This window comes from Pagrus pagrus (genome assembly GCF_965226575.1).
Source record: "Pagrus pagrus genome assembly, chromosome: 5".
NCBI classification, from domain to species: domain Eukaryota; kingdom Metazoa; phylum Chordata; class Actinopteri; order Spariformes; family Sparidae; genus Pagrus; species Pagrus pagrus.
The window spans coordinates 35,916,341-35,935,835 of record NC_140189.1 but is presented as its reverse complement, the minus strand read 5'-3'; the positions used below and the strand labels follow the sequence as shown (position 1 = coordinate 35,935,835).

Below are 19,495 nucleotides of genomic sequence, written 5' to 3'. Positions count from 1 at the left end.
GCTGCGGCTTCTTTAAGACATCCGAGCAAAACAACACTGCCTTACAGAGGAGGAGGAGGAGGAGGAGGCGGGGAGGGAAAGAGGGAGGGAGTGAGGGAGGTTCGACTGGATGACCGAATGGCAGCTTTTACGCAGAGGGTTGTCTCACCTGCTGAAACGCGCTTCCACCGTTCAGCACAACAGAGCCATCGTTCGCTCTCACCTCCAATTAATATCCGCGCCTGCGAGGTCAGCGCGTCGTTTTCGCCTCTTTGGGTTTGTTTTGCTTTGCTTTATTTTGATGCGACCGGCTTGGGTACCCTACCGTGCCCTCTGCGTATGGATCGTCTCCGCCAGAGTAGGCGAACAAAGCGCATCAAGCCTCTCCAGAGAACTGCATCCCCCTCCAAAAAGAAATTCAAGGATTTTCCTCTGTAAGTACTCAGGATAACCATTTGCATCTTCGCTTGTTTTTCTTCTCGTTAGGCTGCCTTTTGTGTTGTTGACTGGGAGAGAAGACGCCGTTAAAGATGGATACGCTCCTCCGTAGCCCCATGGATAGGCGTTTAATTTAGGGAACACCTGATCCAACAGCTGGACACAAATAATGGCAAGATTTTGGATAGCGCCGGACACGTTGTTGGTTTCCTGGGAGTAGAAGAAGAGGCCTGTGTCGATGCTTGAAAACAAAAAACAGCCCAACACTGCAGCACAAACATTTAATTTCTCCAGACGTGAGTTACTATATGACAAAAACACGTCCGAGCACTGATAGAACAAACTGACAAACATCACAGACTATATAAAAATACTATATATAAACTATGGAGCACACCGGGATCGAGGAGGTGAACCAGACGCACCAGCAGCAGCATGAGCCCATCAGCTTCGGGATCGACCAGATCCTCAACAGCTCGGATCAGTCCAGCGGCTGCATGCTGCCCAACCGGACCGGCGACCCGGATTACGCGCTGGCCTCCAACGTCTACAGCAACGGCTACAACAGCGTCTACAACCCGGCCTGCTCTATGGCGGCGGCGGCGGGTCTGGCCGGCTCCTACAACGTCAACATGAACATGAACGTCAGTATGAACATGAACGTTAACGTGAACTCGGGCGGCGCCGGCGGGGTGATCCGGGTGCCGGCGCACAGACCCATGCCGCCTCCGCCCGTCGCCGCTGCGCCGCACCCGCCCCCTTCGACGCATCCGCCGGGCATCGGACCCGGCATCCCCTCGGTGCCCGGGATGGGGATGGGGAATGCGGCGAACTTCACCTTCCCGTGGATGGAGAGCAGTAGGAGGTTTGCCAAGGACAGATTAACAGGTAAACAGAGTTTCCTGCCACACTTGTGGTCTGATTTGTGTTTTAGAGCAGATTCATGCGCCTTCACCTGCATTTTACACCCTCAATAAATGGGCCCAAAGACTCCAGCGCAGAGTAGAAGCGTTACTGCACGTCTCTGTTGCTTTACAGGTGTTAGTTGTGACTTTTCTGACATTTGCGTAAAAACAATGAGGCCCTTGAACGGCGGAGTTTACAGGCTGAGCTGGGCCTCGACAGAGAGCAGCTGACCTCATCTTCACGTTGTAATCTATAACGAATCTAAAGGCTATATGCACACACACACTCACTTTTATTACGCTGGAAGGGCAGCCTGATAAACGAGAGCACAAATTGACATGGACATGCTGATGAATCAGTATTGGACCATCACTCTCCATTTACTGCGGATGACGGATAACGACGGTCCCGTCTTTTCATGAGGATGAATGATTTTTTTTTTTTTTACTTCGTCTCTGAGCCAATTGAGAAAGTATGAGTCATAATAGTAATAACACATGGCAGGGTTAAATCTATTATAACAGCAGATAATAACAGGTTAGGTCCATGATGATGATGATGATGATGATTATTATTATTATTATTATTAATATTACACACTCTGTGTTTTCCACTACATTTTTGCAGCAATTTTTATCTAACTTTGAGATAAATATAATCCAAACACAACTCCTCAATTAATCCACATAATCCAAATGTCATAAACTCTTCATTTAGTTTAATTTCACTGGATTTACGGAGCCCAGATTTTCACAAACGCCTCATAATTATTAAAATGGTCGGTTTTTTTCTCTGAAAGATTATGTTTTTATGTCATGACGCAGCAAAAATAAGACCAAAAAAGCACATCTGTGTATATTTTTAAAAAATGTAATAACATTTAGATTTTCTTTTCAGATGTGATAATAATGAAAATAAAAAACATGACAAATAACTATTTTTTTCTTTATAATAAACATTAATTAAGATACTGGACGCATTTTTAAAGAGAGGATCCAGTCCTACAGAAAATAATCTGAGGTACATAATCCCAGTTTAATTTTTAGGTTCACATGATCACACACACACACACACACACACACACACACACACACACACACGTTTATTATCATCATCATATTTCTGTCTCACCTGTATAAACTAATAATCAGATTTTCTTTTTAAATCAAAAAGGGACTTTTTTAATCTGCTTTGTATAAATATTTTTGTGGCAGAAGAACAAACTGATCAACAGAACTAATATCACGCTGCTGTTTGGTCAGATGATAACTTAGTCCTCCATTTTGTCTGTGTGTGAGTACAGAGAGATGTTATTACAATAACATTTATTTTAAATGATAATCTTTAATTTAAATCTCACCTATCAGACTTTATATCATCACCTCTTTATTTCACTGTATTCCCTCGTCATGAATCGAGGGGCTGTTTCCTCTCCATTCTCTTTTTTTTTCATTTTTTCTTATGACCTCATCGTTATGAAGATGAAAATGAAGAACATCCTCCTCCTCTCCACGCATTAAATATTCACCATTCCGTTCTTTCGACCTGATTAATTATTAAATACTGGGGGACGATATGTCAGCTGCAGAAAGATACAGTGTAAATAGGCTTATCAATCCTACTCATAGTCACTGAGGGCCTCTCGTTTAATTTCTCTCGGCTTTGTGTCGCTGTAATTATTTCACAGCTTATATCTTCACACTGTATTGATCAGGCAAAGATCAGCAGCACACACACACACTCTCTCTCTCTCTCTCTCTCTCTCACACACACACACACACACACACACACACACACACACACACACACCTATCCAGATCCAGCCCGCTCTGTTTGCTGTAAAAGGCCGTGAATCAAGCGGACTCGTGTCCTGGTGGCCGCAGCAGCTTTTCTCTCGGTCTCTTGTTTTTCTCTTTGAGTTGAAACCGGAGGAGAAATAAACGCCTCGTGCAGATTTAAGCAGCTGGACATGTTGACAAAAGGCTTCCAGCTCCTGCAGCCGCGGGAGGTTTTTTTGTTGTCATTTCCTCCTTTTACGCAGGAATGTAAATGAAACCTGTTAAATGGCACGATGGCGCATTTTTCCTCTTGGCGTGCGTCCTCACGGCCTCAGATTCATGTTATAAATCCTGAGGAGTTGTATCAGGCCTGAGGCGGAGGATTAACACTTTAATCCATCTAAGAAATAAGACTCGTTCATATGCTGGTGGGTTCATGTTGATGTGGGCGGGAAGTTATTTATTTCATTTCATTGATTTTTGCTCATTTTATCCCAAATTTCACCTCAATTTGACATTATTATTATTATTATTATTATTATTATTATTATTATTATTATTATTATTATCATCATCATCAGCAGCAGCAGCAGCAGCAGCACTAGTGGTATTTTTTGGCGGCAGCAGCGTCGTTTCCGGTGCCATTCTGCTAAAAAAACGTGATTTAATTTAATTGATTTAAGATTTTATTTTATTTTAAACCTATTTTGAAATCGCTCAACGACATTGATGACATGCAAAACATAAACAAGCAGAAATGACTATTACAATTAAAAAAACACGAAACAGAAAGTAGCCTAGCTGTTATAATAAGACTAAAATAGTCATTTATTCGATCATATTTATCATAAATTGAGCGTTTTACACCGCAAAGTCATAACCTGGACTGTCTAAATCCATAACAATTACCTAAATATAAGATGTCCAAACGCTGAGCCATTAATTTAACCGCTGTTGTTATAAACTAGCACTGCTATAATAACCATTATAACAATAATAACAGAGGATAATAAACAGAACCATAATCCAGCATGTGCAGCAGCAATAAAAAACATAATTAAAGCCTTTGTTCTCTGTGCGGGTGTTTGACTTTGGTTCCAGCTGATTGTCGCTGTGACAGAAGACAGCAGCGTCTCTGCCTCCTGCCTTTTGTCCCGCGCACTGTAATAAATAGCAATATATGTTCATGTTATATTTCAATATCCCCTTTAGAATCCTTCACGGATATATTTATTAGATTGCTACAAAGGTAATATCCGCAGTGGGGAAGGGAGGCGCTGTCACCGAGAAGTGTTATTAAGTATAGCTGGTTTTATTATGGGAAACATATTCTCCATGGCAGCATTTTATTTTAGTTTTATATGCTTATGCTCAGTTGTGTTACTGCAGGCAGCAGGTTTAGTTTTCTGTTCTCATTTGATCAAAGTCAGATTAATGAGCAATTTTAATTTATTTGTAGTTTTTGGTTCTTTTCTCTTTTTTAATAGAACAAGATTTTCTCTCTTTTTGAATTTAACAATTTCCCTCCATATCTACACATAGTGAAGTGTTTTCCAGGCTGATTGTTCCTCTCATAGTAAAAACAGGCCTCCAGCAGACGGATACCAAGAATCTGCTTGACATTTTCCTTACTTCTTATTCTTTATTTATTATTTATTTAGTGGGATTTAGAATTTCTACATTAATGTTATATCATTACAAATGTTCTTTCATATTTACATGTTGATTTTTTGATTGTGTGATTCTGATTTCATTCATATTTCCTTATAGCTTTAGTGTAGGTCAACATTTATCTATACCACTGTAGTGAAAGGTCAGTTTTAACTCACTGTTTGGCTTTACAGGACACAGTGAACACGCCTGAGTGCCACAGATAGAAGAATACAGGAATATTATGTCATTTTCATTCAGACTGACGCAGTTGAGTTTAAAATTCAGCTCAAAGATGATTTCTTGCTCACAGTCCTGATAAATCTGAAGGCATATCTGCTTCCTGGGCTGTCTTAGTTTTTCACCTCAAGTCGAAACATCAACGTGACTGAATCAGTATCCATAGCATGACTGTATACACACTGTGTATGTTTCCACACTGAGGAAAAGCTTTTCTGCAGTTGCCAGCTCCAAAGGGCTCCTGCTGCCTCTTGTGTTCCACTTGGGTTCCCTGTGAGCGTGCTCGCATGTGCCTGGTCCATTAGTTAGCCCACAGATGGCCTGAAATAGCCATCTAATGCAGTATTATTTAGCCAGACCCGCCGCTGGGAGCAACAACAGGCCTGCTCGCTCTCAGCATGTGACCCGCAGGGCTGCACATAGTTTTGGGGAAACGAGACGGCAACCAAAAGGACCAGTTACAATGTTTATATAAGTATATGTATATGTATATATATGAAATGATGACTGATAAGAATACGATTTTAAAACATATGATTAATGCAACAATGTCACTATAAACTCACTATTAAGAGCCTCAGAGGTGTTATAGTCTTCCTGTGAGCACCATATAGAAAAATCAGAAACATCATGGGAAATTTGTCGCTATAAACTCATGATTAAATACCATAGATGCCTGTCTGAGTCCCAAAAGGAATATTAGAGGGATACAATTACCATTTATACTACTATTGAGCACCAGAGCAACACATAATGTGAAACCTGATAACAATATTATGGGAATATTACCGTAGGAGATTAAAAATAATAATTAGAGGAAGAAAAAGAAGACATGGTCACAATAAATCCAGTGCAAAACACAATAAAAAGGTAGTGAGCGTTCATTTGGAGCACTAAATTTGCATTGCTAATTTACACTCCGGTAATGTTAACTTTATGTGACCTACTGTAACAGCACATCACAGCTATTCATATTTATTTTACAAATCATTTGCTCGTGTACTTCTCAATTTGCCACTCGTGTTCAGCACCATCAGGGGACGTCGGCAGCTCCCTGGAAATGACTACTGAGCGCATAATAGCTTCATGTTCCATTTTCCATCCAAATTGTCATCGTCTGTGTGGCAAATGAATTTTCAGGTCGCTGAAACTGTGCGAGCAGCAGCGGCAGCAGAACGTGGCCCCCTCGGGGGAAACCTCTGCAGATGTTTTCATATTCATTTTGGCTTCTGGTGACAAAACAAAAACAAATAAACACCCTGTAAGACAGCTTGCTGGGGAGGAACGACACAAACGTACAGAGACAAACTGGGTTTTTTTCTTTTCCTCCTGTTGTTGATTTCCATTCTGCCTCAAAATGAGAATGTGGCTGGGGAGTGGATCTATGGCCAGAAACGATCTCATTACATTTATTGATCTTCTGTTTACCCATGGCTGACAAAATAGACAGGATTCATAGATATTTTATGATGCAGAAGATAAGTTGTTATTAATACCCAGATACAGTGATATGTGAAAGTGAACCACAGTGTAGGCTCACAGTGGCAGCGTGCAATTCATATTTTTAAAGAAGAAGCAGTTGAGACCCATCCAGTCACTATATGTTTATATCATTTATTTCACATAACTCATTACCATTTAACATCAATATCTGTAACATAAACGTGGTCGATTCTGCAAAAATGTTGTACACCTGTGCACGATCAACCCTCTGATACCATTGTGACAAATGCTTTAATGTTTGTAATACATTTTAATTTGATTCATCTGATGGCAAAAAAATCCTTCAAATTACACAAAGTGTTCTGAGCTGAGCTGAAATTCTCTGAATGGTGTTTAGATTACTTGTGGTGACCTTTGCATCATCTCATTCTGATTGGCTGACCACTATGTGCCTGATTTATCTTCATAAACCTCCTGGTTGTCACTTATTTTTCTAAATGGAAGTTATCTCATTTTGTAGCAAAATCTTCCCAAATGCTAACTTAAGAAACTAGCAGTAAATGACATTAACGTAGACGCTGCTCATCATTCAGGCTTCCTTCATGTGATTAGCTGCTGTGCGTCGGCGCCTGCACAGCGGCGGCTGCTGCTGCTGCTGCTGCTGTGCTCCAGATGTGGGACCTTACTGTGTGTCCCTTTCCTTTAGGGGAGCAGGCAGAGGAGAGCCGAGTCGGAGAGGCCACAGGGGGGCCGGGGCCCACCGGGTCCCTCTGTCCTCTCCCCAAGGGAGACATCGGCAGGGTCCCCGTCTGGAGCACTGTGGAGACATTAGCTAAATGCTATTACCCCGAGCTCGCTCACCTGCGAGACGGCAATGGCCTTCTAGCAGACTATCCTTTCCCAAAGGGGGCTTGCCCAGGTGAGTCACCCATTCCCCTTCAACAACCACCTCCCTTACCGCACCCATCTGTGTCACAGCTGATTTTTAAATGCTTTCAACATATGTGTGACTGCTTTATTTGTGAGAATGTAAAAATATTGTTCAAGTAGAAGTTTAAATCTTGATTTGTACAGGCCATTTTACTACCAGATGCAAGCAGTATCTTTTCATGAATTGTTTTTGGAGCTGACGCTCTCCAAATGTCTGTCTTTGACTTTTCCTTGGACCTCCTTTCTACACAAACCAGTGTGCTGTTCGGTTTTCTGAATCTGGCAGGGGAATATTAGTCGTAATTGCATTTATCTTCTTCAATTGGCAGCTTATGGGCCTTCTCTTGGACTCCCTGAATACACTGGCTTTTCCAGAGTTTAGACAAAATGGACAATAATTTTATCTACTCAAGGACAGGAAAACAAATTTGTGTTCATAACATGAGTGTACACAAGTAAAACCTCAAGGGAAATAAGTTTAAATTTCAGAAGCACAGATCCTTCAAGTCTAGAATTGGAAATACCGTCTCACACTAACATGAACCCTTAAAGTCCAACCCTAATTGAACTTTTTTCAAGAATCACTTGCATGATGTTCAAAGCTACAATCCACCACATTAAATGCCTCAGAATTATCAGACAAAGTCAAACAAATAATATTTGTATTGTTCTTTTCCAGCAGCCCTCTCACCTTTCTCTGTGACCCGTCGTATCGGCCACCCGTATCAGAACCGGACGCCGCCTAAGAGGAAAAAGCCTCGCACGTCCTTCAGCCGGGTGCAGATCTGCGAGCTGGAGAAACGTTTCCATCGGCAGAAGTACCTGGCGTCGGCTGAGCGTGCCACCTTGGCAAAGGCCCTAAAGATGACAGACGCACAAGTCAAGACCTGGTTTCAGAACAGGCGGACAAAATGGCGGTAAGATTACAGCGGGGCGCTCCTTCACTTAAAGGAACCTTCAGCCAAAAAATGTAATTCAGCCATTATCTATTCACCACCATGACGGTGGAAATGTCAGGTGAAGTTTTGCAATCCACAAAACATTTCTGGAGCTTCACAGCAAAACAGCGTTGTATCATTTTTCTAAACAACTGAAGTAGATGGGGACTTGTTTTAAAATGTAAATAAAAAGACCAAAGAAAAAGATAAAAAAGGCCTCATGAAGCTCGTCCGGCATAATCCAAGTCTCAGGAAGTCTCCAGATCCTAAAATGATTTAAAAGATGTAATTTACTCCCTTGATGTGCGTGCACCCTTTTCAGACAGGATGCACGCTTTTAGCTTAGCAGCTACAGTGAAGATTTTGGCTCGAAAAAGGGTGTAAATAACATCCTTACAAATCAATTAGGTCTTCTAGACTATTGGGTTACGCTGGATGAGATGTATGGAGTCATTTCATGTTTCTGTTCTGTTGTATTTTTATGTTTTAAAACAAGTCCCCATCTACATCAGTTCTTTAGGAGAATGCTGTGACGCCGTTTTGCTCATGAAATGTTTCGTGGACAACAAAACTTCTGACTTTCCATGGGCATGGGGGTGAGTAGATAATGACTGAATTATATTTTTGGGGTGAAGCGTCCTTTAACGTGTTACCTGATGTAGTTTAATGTCCTTTAGTGATGTGAAAGTAGAGAATAGCGAAGCTAAAGCCTTGTAATTCTCCCTTCCATGTGCCATATTTTCATCATTCCTTCTCCCTCATGATCTTTCTAAACAAAACAAAGAGTCTGTGGTGGATTTTCCAGAAGCTGTTTGTCTTGATGAGGGCAGGATGTTCGCTCTGAACAGCCACTCCTTCCATTTTTTCTCGCACCATAAATCATCATCACTAAACGTGTCTGTGTTTTGCTCTTGGATTCAAAATGCTTATGGATGTTTCGCTTTGAAACACAAGCAAAATGGCCCGCAGCCGAAGCGTCCGAGGCGTCGTACAACACAACACCTCTTTTGCTTTGCCTAGCTGCCGTCGAAGCCAGTTCACTTGACCAAGCACAATTACTCCTGAGCATCCTGAAAGGCTTTTTAGAAACCTGCTGTCCGAAGCAATACTGAAACACTCACAGGAGGAATTGACTGCCAAGTCCATACAGAAACGCACACACACACACACACACACACACACACACACACACACACACACACTTCATTCTAACTGTTGTTTATAGCCATTTGGAGGTAAATGAGTAGGAAATCAAATTATGATGCCCTGCCCGTAGTTAAAGGGACAGGACACATATTTCAAAAGCATATTACAAACAGCTAAATTGCCTTTTAGGGTTTAGTGTTTTAATGATCTTCAAGCTTTTTAGAGTAAGTTTCGAATTTACTAGATACAGAAAACACTTAAGACTTCTGTTTTTTGGGTGGTTAACATTTATAGTTTGGCTTGTTGGCTTGCTTGTCTTGAATGTATCATATGTAACAAAAAATGCATATTTCTGTGTTAAAATCAGACATCTGTTAAATATTTTGTTGAGTTGTGGACTGACATTATCTCAAGCATTTCAAACGTGTTCAATTTTCAAATCCGAGAAATTTCAGAGAAATCTGTTATTTTATTTTTGGTAATGGTGCGTTTCATTTTGTTGCCAGAATATCCAAGAGAGAGTCCGAGTGGGGAAGGAAGTCAGCAAACATGACTAAACATTACATGAATAAAATTTGAATGGAGACCTTTTATCCTTTTCCGCTTTCTTTTTTCTTCGGCACCAACAGGAGCTCCTCACCCACAGAAAAACACTGCTCCTGGAACGCCCCGTCAGATGTCCCGCCTTTAATGCCGTGACATCACAGAACATCACCATGTCACACGTGATTTATGATTAGCAGCTAGTTTGGTACGCAAGAATTGATTTGCACAGCTGCTTTGTTGTTGTTAGCAGTGCTGGCTCAGGCGTGTGTTAGCTGACCAATCAGAGCAGACTGGGTGTTCAGGAGGGAGGCCTTAAAGAGACAGGGGCTAAAACAGAGCTGCAGCACTGGACAGTATGAGAAAACTGATGCGTTCTTGAGCATTAAAGCATGTAAACCTATTCTGGTCGTAACGCAAAATAAAATTATGAATCTGAAAATGAGCATAATATGTGTCCTATAAAAGATTACCTCATCCGTGTACATTTCTGTCTGAATCACGTAGACAGATTTTCACTGGCGATGGTCGTTGTTAACAATGAAGACATCAACTCCCATGATCTCACGCTACTTGTGCATTTATTTGAAAAAGATCCAACAATCACATCCTATAGAACTGAAAGCCAAGTCACATTCTTCACTACAAGACGTAATAAAAATGAATTTGTGTAAATAAAACACCACCAAACTAAATCCAAGACTGAACGACATGTCAGGAGTAACAAGGGAATTGGCTTAACTCATTTTCCTGATTTCCTACTTTTGCTGAGATTTATGCCATTTCCCTGCAGTGTGCACCTGATAGGGCGAGCATGAGGGATGTCTTTGCGTGACAACTACGCTAGTAACAAGAGGATGATCGAATCAACAGCCGGGGAATCAGATTATGATAATGCTGTTAACAATAATGTGTGGCTAATGGATGGAGGTCGGTGTGCATGAAAGAGTGTTTTCGAGGTGTGTTTCCGCCGGTGATTTCCACCGTTTGCATCGTGCTGTTGATTTTGATGGCCATCAGTTGTTTATTATGGTTAGGGTTAATCGTGACACCTCCATGATTTCAAAAGAGCACAGAAAACTCTTAAATCTGTGTTGCTGAAAAATTACCCTTTAGAGTTAATTTTGGCTAAAATTAGCAAACACGCAGAGGTGGGAACGTCTTAATTTAAATGTAAACATCTCTTAGGATAATTGATTTGAATATGAAAGAAACTTTTCTTTAACCTTCAAAAGAAGAAAAAAACTGATTTCATCCACATCTCACAATGGGAGCAGAATTTGGGACTGATGTCGCCCATTCTTTATACATTTGCAAACTTACTCCTGGTTTTATAGTCCTGCAGACTCAACTTGTCCTTAATGATCACGTAAACATCACTTGGTGTTCAGTATGGATACGTTCCAACATTAACACTGCAACTTTTCCATTAAAAGTATGTATCATTTAAACAACCTGTCTTTCTGGAAAACACACAGCAAATATCTATATAAAAATATCTATGGACAAAATATACAGGATATATGTTACTGTGAACATGTGCTGTGTTGACCAGGAAAATAAAACAGATGTAACGTTTCACCTTGAGGCTGGAAATGTACTGTCCTCCTCCCTCGGTTAGTCACGTTCCCTCTCTAACACCTGTCACTCATCCTGATCAGCTGTCAGGTGGCCTCAAGCTGTTAGAAGTTACTGGCACAGGTGTTGGTTAAACATACAGTGAAAGCAGTTCACTTGCAAATGAATAGATTTAGAAGTCACATGTAACTGTTCTGGTTTTCTTTTGAACCCCTTTCTTACTTTAATTCCTTGATTTCTTTATCATTGTGACTGACCAGCCAGGAGCAGCTGCCAAAGAGAACAAATATAAATATCATGAGCGACACAGAAAATGGCGCTGCAGGCTGGTATCTTTTCTGCCTATAGATACATTTAATTTTCAACAAGTATTATGTTGCAGCTTTTATGATAGTGGTATTATTTTGGTATTTTTAAGAGGAGCTCAGCTTAGTCACCCAGTTTTTTAGTACGTGTTATATCATACTCAGATTATATATGAGCTCACTTTCTTGTCAGGATGCCGAGAGGATGGTGATGGCGTTAGAGCTGGGGTGAGGTTTGGCTGCCCTTTCAGTATTTGTAAGCGTGAAACCACAGGATATTTTTATTGAGACGTCGGGACATTTACCAGCTGTGTTAGTGGCAATAAAATATGATATTTTCCTAACCCTAAGTGGTTTTTGAGTTTCAACATATCCGTGGTTTGCAGAAACGCACATTGCCGACATTTATTCCGGCGACTGGGTTGGAGGAGCCACAGCACGACAGTCTCAGTTTCTTTTAAAAAGAAGCAAGGTGTTACTTTCTTCGCTGGTCGCACAAACAGAAAGCGATGTTTTCTGAAAATATTTTTCAAATGTTTGGCAAGGTGAAAGTATCCAGTAACCGATTGTAGCCGATTATCTTTTCTGCTTTCCTAAAACATTTTTATTTTATGACCCCTCAGATTTAAAAGGTTCTCATCCTCATCCCAAAGTTGGGAACCACCGCTCAAGTTGAATCCTTCTTGTTGACAAAGAAAGTTATATTGCTTCTTTGTGATGATATGAGACAATTCATTGCGACCATTGCTGTGGTATGCAGCATTAATCAATCTTGTGCCACCAAAAAAATTAAACATAGGTCTTATAATGTCTCCTGTTCCAATTTCATCTCCTCCATCCACCCAGGAGACAGACTGCGGAGGAGAGAGAGGCCGAGAGGCAGCAGGCCAACCGGCTGATGCTGCAGCTTCAGCAGGAAGCTTTCCAGAAGACGTTGAGCCAGCCATTGCAGCCGGACCCGCTCTGCCTGCACAACTCCTCCCTCTACGCCCTGCAGAACCTGCAGCCCTGGGCAGAAGACAATAAGGTGACCTCCGTCACCTCCGTGGCATCTGTAGTGTGAGCGCGCGCGCGCGTGTGTGTGTGTGTGTGTGTGTGTGTGTGTGTGTGCACGCGTGCGTGCGTGTGTGTGTGTGTCTGTGTGGAAGGAGAGAGAGCGAGAGAGAGGGGGAGGGAGGGACAAAGCTGGAAATGAAATGTGTTTATCAAAGTGTCATCAGAATGGACAAAAGGGAGGAATCTCTTCAGTCTATTTCTGACGTGTCTGACGTTCAAAACGCAGCACCATTATGGGATTGTCATAGAATGGACACTGTGCTTTCTCACTCACTGATCGTTACCAGCAACATGGTGGGGGAGCATGAGTAGAGAGAGACAGCTCTCTGTTACTGCCAAGACCTACAAAACACTGTCTGCGGACTTCACAGCACAGGAGCCGCACTGACATTGCTGTTTGTCAAAAAAATTAAGCAAGTCTACAACTGTTATCTTGATATCTGAAGTATGTTGAGTCATTTTCCTGCCTTACACCAAGTTTCCGCTTTCCCTTCAGCTGACAGTCTAAAAGAGAGGAGGGCACTTTATCCGTAAGTGCCAGGAAACAAATGGACACCTCTGTACATGCCCAACTATCAAGACTGTCCCCCCTTTTGCCTCGGGATCCCTCACGAGGCAGCAGAGACTCTCTGCCACAAACAGCAAAAAAAAAAAAAGACCTCCTGTTTTTCGCTTTTGACTTTGTACAATGTAGTAAATGCATGTTTCAACCCTTTTCTGTGTGCACTCGGAAGTACCACTGAAGTCAGCTGCCGTGGAGGCGGACCGCAGCGTTCAGGTGGTAGCGGATTGGTGGAACTCCTGATGACGAATTCCTCATTATGTTCAATTTAAAGGTGTTTTATATTAAATGATATTGTGACTTTTTGAAAAGATGACAAACCTCTCCGTTTTTCTTCCCTCTCTGTCTCGTTGGGTTCCTTCTCTCACCGCTTGTTTGTTGTGTGTCACCATTATGAAAACCATGCAATAATACTTTATGATTTTAGTGAGCTAGTTAGCCTCATGGGATTTAGCCATGATTACACATTAAAGTTTCAAACCACCCAAAGGTAAGATACCATCGAACTCTATCGAAAGGACAGCGCAATACCTTATTTTATCCATAAAAACTCATGACTACAGCTCCCAGGTGTGAGTGTGAAGGGGGGCGTTGCCGAAAAAACAGCAAGCGTGCTCAGCAGAACCCTCCCTGGATAAATAAAGGTTTTGAAAACTGGTGCCAGCTCAAATTAGAATGAGAGTGCAGGAGAAAGTACAAGTTGTGCTGCTGCCGAGGGAAATGCAGCCATCAGGTTTTTATTTATGTGCTTTGTTTTTTTCTAGTGCAGCAGGAAATATGAAAACGAACTAGAAAGGATGGCCACTAGTGTCAATTTTATTAAACAGCCCAATATCACAACTCACAATTTAGCTCAAGGGGCTTTATAATGTGTACAGCATACAGCAGCCTGGATTCAGAGTTCAACCTCCAGTTTTACACATTACAGTGTGTTTACAGGTCTGAGGGAGTGCTGCTTCATATGTGACAAAACAAGTAGTATGAAGCCTTTTGTGGCTCCAGAGGAAGCTGCATGTAATCTGATAAATTGCCTCCAGTGATGCCACTCAGTGACTACAGTGTATTGTGGGTAATGTAGGCACCAGGTTTGGATCTAGCATTGCTCTCCTATAACACTGCAAGACTCATTATGGACAGTTTATAAACAAATTATTAAAATCAATACAGCAGAACCAGATATGTCGCATTTTTTATTCAACACATTCTTCTTCCTGTTCAAAACCTGGCTCCTACATTACCCACAATGCAACTTGGCCACATCATCAGATTATATGCAGCTTCCTCCGGAGCCACAAAAGGCTTTATACTACTTTAAAGATCCCCTGTTAACACATATTAATGTGTAAAATGAGTGGAGTTAGCCTTTAAGAGGAGACGCTACAGGTGATTAGGGTGGACATTTTAACTATTAGCTATCACCATAAAACTTCCCAAGTTGACTACTTATATTAAAACAATTACTTTTTGCATTACGAGTTTTCTGAAATGTTATGTCTAAATATGCAAATGAGGCATTATATGGTTAAACATGCACAAATTTACTCAAATCTGAGTCCAGTGTCTCTTTTCCCTCCATAAATCACAAAATACTGTCAGTCATAAAAACTGGCCTTGTTTTAATGGAGAAAATGTTCTATGAATCAGGCTGTATGATTTATGCACAAATCCCTCCGTAAAAACCTTCAGAACACAGATAAAAATGGAAGGTTTGGTGGATGGAAGTGCTACTGAATAGATATTTTCTGGCATTTTCTGGCAAAAAATGGTAAAAGGGTGACATCTTTAATAGATATCACCATGGAACTTCCCCAGTTGTTAACTTGCATTAGGATAAGAGTTTTTTGCATTACAGGTTTTCTAAAAATTTGGTTAAATGTGCAAAAGAGGCTATCCAACTAATTTGTACAAATGCCCAGGACAAAACTTTACTCTTAGCACAGTGTGAAAAACAGCTTTCGCAAGAGTGAGCTGATCAGTCAGGAAACAAGAGGCCGTAGTTTTATTTGGTCAGAGTTCACTGGTTTTCTGTATGCATTACATCACGCTCTGCTTCCAGTGAATCAGCTGACACCTACGAGAGGAATGGAAATCTCCAGACTCAAACAATCCTTCAGATACCTGTCACCAGACGAACTTTATCATCACATCTGTGTTTCCTTTGTTTTGTTGATGTTATTCAGTTGCGACGGGAGGAAAGCCGGTTGAAAAAATATAGAAATAGAAATGGTCGCTGGGAAGTGTACACTACAACCCTAAATGACGCCAGCAATTATCTTTTTGGATGTTAGCTCCCACACCATCCTTGGTATTGGTTTCCATTGTTGTCTAGGTGAATCGTGGCCACATAGACACCAGACAGTCATAAACATTTGTTATCACCTCATCCACCCTATCATGCAAATGCTTATCACGCAGGTCATAACAAAAACGTCTCATCTACAAGCACAGTAAACACATCATTCAGGTTCCTTGCCCGTAAATGAGCCGCCACCACCATGAGCGTCACAGGAAATGGGCCTTGCTGTGCCCACCTCCTCTCTTGAACAGCGAATCACTCTATTTCATTGATCTATGAGCATAATGCCAGCCTCTTGTTCATCTTGCCTATCGCAGACCTTAATGACAGACTCCAGGGTAAACATCTTGTACCTGGGATGTTGGGATATGAACAGCATCTGGCTGGTGGAGCCTCTAAATTGTTGCTCAAAGCAAGTTGATGATTTGGTTCGAAACAGCTGTCTGCAACTGCAGCCACCCCCAACAACCCTGTGCTTTCTCAAAACACAGTGTGTATGTTTAGTCAGTTTTTAGGGTGTCTTGCCTGGTTGGGATCCTGTCAGTAGCAGGCAGTTCTCCAGGTGACGCCTCCTCAACCCCCATTTCCTCCCCTCCCTGGAGCTTTCATCTCTGTCTCAGCTGCCTTGAAGACGTGACTTGGCCCATTCTCGAAAAATTCCTCCCTTTACTGTTTTCAAAACCGTGCATTGTGTTTTACTACAGGTGCTTAAAGATTTTTTTCTCCTCTGTTGTCATGGCTCTGTTTTCTTTATTTTCTCACCCCTCTCTCTCTTTCTCCGCCAAACAGCCCAGTCCTTATCCAATAAAATGTCACCACACAAGATGAACAAGAGCAAGAGGCTCCGGGTATATCAGACTTCCTATCAAGCACTCTGTTTGGAACAGGGGCACCTAAAAAAACTATTCATCACATAAGCTGTGTTGTGCTCCGTGTCACGCTCCGTCTGCTCCCATCAGTTGTTTCCGTCCCTGAGAAATGCAGTAAACGTTGAAGTTTTCAGGCAGCAGTTGTAGCTTCAGTGATCCAGTGACCAGTGACTCCAGTGACAGGCTGACAGACATCCAGCAGATGTCATATTTTATGATCACTTTGCAGCATTACACAGTTTATTCACACAGTGGAATACTTTACATTTACTGCAACCCATTACATAATCTTAAAACACAAACCACAATTTTCTTATCTTATGGTAAATTTAGTTAATATATGATAATTTAGTCTTTTTTCCTGAGACTTCTATAAAAAAAAAAGATTGTTTAAAAATGTTAAGCAAGTCAAGACAGAAGATTATATTTCATGGTCTTTGTAGTAAGTGTTAGTTAAGAGGTAGTCTCTTATATAGTCTTATTAATTTTGATAAGCATCTTATAAGTGTTAATCATAGCATCATGAACATGTTTATTGTTAGATTATAAAACATAGATAAGCACTTAAAAGAAACCAGTTGACATGCAGCAAGGGCTCGGTGGAAGTGAACAAGGCCGCTGCAGTGAGGACTGTTCAGCAGTTAACAATGTGCTGATGCGATTAGTGATGTTTTAATAATGCCATATACGACTTACTTCAATGTGCTTACCTCAATAATTGTAGGCCTAGTAAAAATTGTTTAAAATAAGTTTTTAACATTCAGCTTTTCTTTTCCCAGCTGCCCGTCTGAAATAAGCACTATATGTAGTCAAGGTTTATACCAAATAACATACAAATATTTTCATCACTTTCACGTTAATGGCACCCACATGTGGCTACAAAGAGAACAATGTATACCCGGCTTTTGAAAAAAATGTATACAATTATTATTATTATGATTATTGAGGTGTGTAGTGAGGTAAATTCTATATTGTAAAATATATTCTGAAAACATTGTGGAAATATAAAACCTCAAAAGTTTGAGGTCATAAGTACTCCTACATTTTCTATAATCTAATAATAAATATGTTTATTGTGCTATTATTACCTCTTATATAGTCTTATTAATATTAATAAGTACATCATAAAGACTTAAGGCCTTCCAGCCTATTAACTAACGCTTATTACAAGAACATTAACAAAAAGCATTACAAATTTCTGCCCCATGACCTTGTCCAGTGTTTTCAGCGCACGCCGTATCAGTTTGAGTGGCACATTTTTTATTCTATAAAGATGAAGTGTAGTTTTCTGACTGGGATTATCTGCAGCACATCCACATGGGTACAACACAAACACATGACTAATCATTTTTCTCTTTGTTTGTTTGTTTTACTTGACTTGAAGCCAGATGAAATAATATCAGTCCACAGTCCTAACAGCCATTTTCAGGCCACGACAGCTGCTGTAGCCACAAGATTTCTGAGGAAAGCAACGGCCACCACAGACTGCCAAACGCTATTAGATTGCTGCTAATGTGTTGACATGTGAGGCTTCATTGACAAAAGGCTTTTATGGTTCATGACTTTAAAATACTGCCACGGTCCGTTAGTTTGAGTTACTTGGAAAATAACGATTGCATATTGCAGACCAAATGTGTCGTAGAGGGAGAAGCATTGTGTTGTTAGTTCTAAATCAATAGTTCGACAATAATAAGCCTGCATTATGATGTGCAATGATCTGTGCAGTTAACCTCTAATGTTTGGTCAACTATGAAGTATTCTTGCAAAAATTACTCATAAACAGGTTTTTGCATGTGTGAAACCAGAGTTGAAAATCACACAATAGTTTTGCTCCACTAGAAGTTGAAAATTAAAAACATTTGATGTCTGAATTAGTTTCAACTCTGATGGAAAGTTTGAAGTAGACACACATCAGCTAAATGAAAACATTTTACATCATGGGTATTCAAGTGATTTTCCCACAGCCATTTATTTTTGATCCTTTTCAATGAATCACTCAGACCCACAGTGCTCTGGTGATAGCTGTAATGTCCCCGTATTATTCAGTTTTATTATCTTGTCTTGAAATGGATTCTTGCTCAGGGAACAAATATAGTTCTTTATGTCCTGTGGTTTCTTAAAATTCAACTGAGGTTAACCGCCTTAATGCAGCCTGTTTGTCTTTGAACGAGGGCGGCACGTTGGAACAAATCTTGAGGTTTGAAACTGCCGACAAAAACTTGTGTTTTTTTGGCCTTAACTTTGTTTAAATATTTAAGCCATGTCTTAAGCAAACATCAGCAATTATACATATATAAACACAAGACTATTTTACGGAAGCATATTGCTGCCATGCCAGAAAAAGAGATAATGAGCAATAGCACATTATAATGTAAAAAGTTAGAACAAAAAGTTTTCAGTTATAAAAAGACATTTTCATATTATTATAAAAATACAAACATCTGACGTTATAACAAAAATCTTTTCTTGTTTTAACAATACACCATCTATCTTGTTATAATGTGAAAGGTGAAGATGGCACAATGGAGCAAATCTGTTCAAACAAACAAGGTGTTTTCACATTAGAACAAAAAGTTACTTATTATAACAGTTAAGTATTTATTCTATTATAACATGAAACGTTTCATATTATCATGTTAACTTATTGTTATAGCATTAAACGCTTTGCATTATATCGTGATAATGTCATATGAAAATATCCTGTTATAACATGAAACATTTTGCTACTACAACAGAATGAGGTTGAAAACTCTAAGTCATCATATTTTGGATTAATGATTATTAAATAACTGTTTAAAAGATCCTGCAGCGTGGAGTCACTTCCAGCTGAGTCAAGTG

The 19,495-nt window shown here is 40.5% G+C and overlaps 1 protein-coding gene across 6 annotated transcripts; it reads left to right on the top strand.

Annotated features, from left to right (window-relative positions):
- Positions 1-296: 296 nt before the first annotated feature.
- Positions 297-13,776, top strand: tlx2 (T cell leukemia homeobox 2; the record flags this gene model as incomplete). 6 transcript variants are annotated; one of them, XM_084352805.1, is made up of 6 exons in its annotated part: positions 297-1,305; positions 7,141-7,353; positions 8,047-8,281; positions 8,815-8,898; positions 12,721-12,901; positions 13,427-13,776. In XM_084352805.1, exons 1-6 carry the CDS (start codon positions 804-806, stop codon positions 13,436-13,438), a joined length of 1,227 nt encoding a protein of 408 aa, XP_084208931.1. In that variant the 5' UTR covers positions 297-803. The 6 variants fall into 6 exon arrangements, with proteins under 6 accessions (XP_084208931.1, XP_084208930.1, XP_084208934.1 ...); XM_084352804.1 differs by having other exon boundaries at positions 8,044-8,281; XM_084352808.1 differs by lacking the exon at positions 7,141-7,353.
- Positions 13,777-19,495: the final 5,719 nt, after the last annotated feature.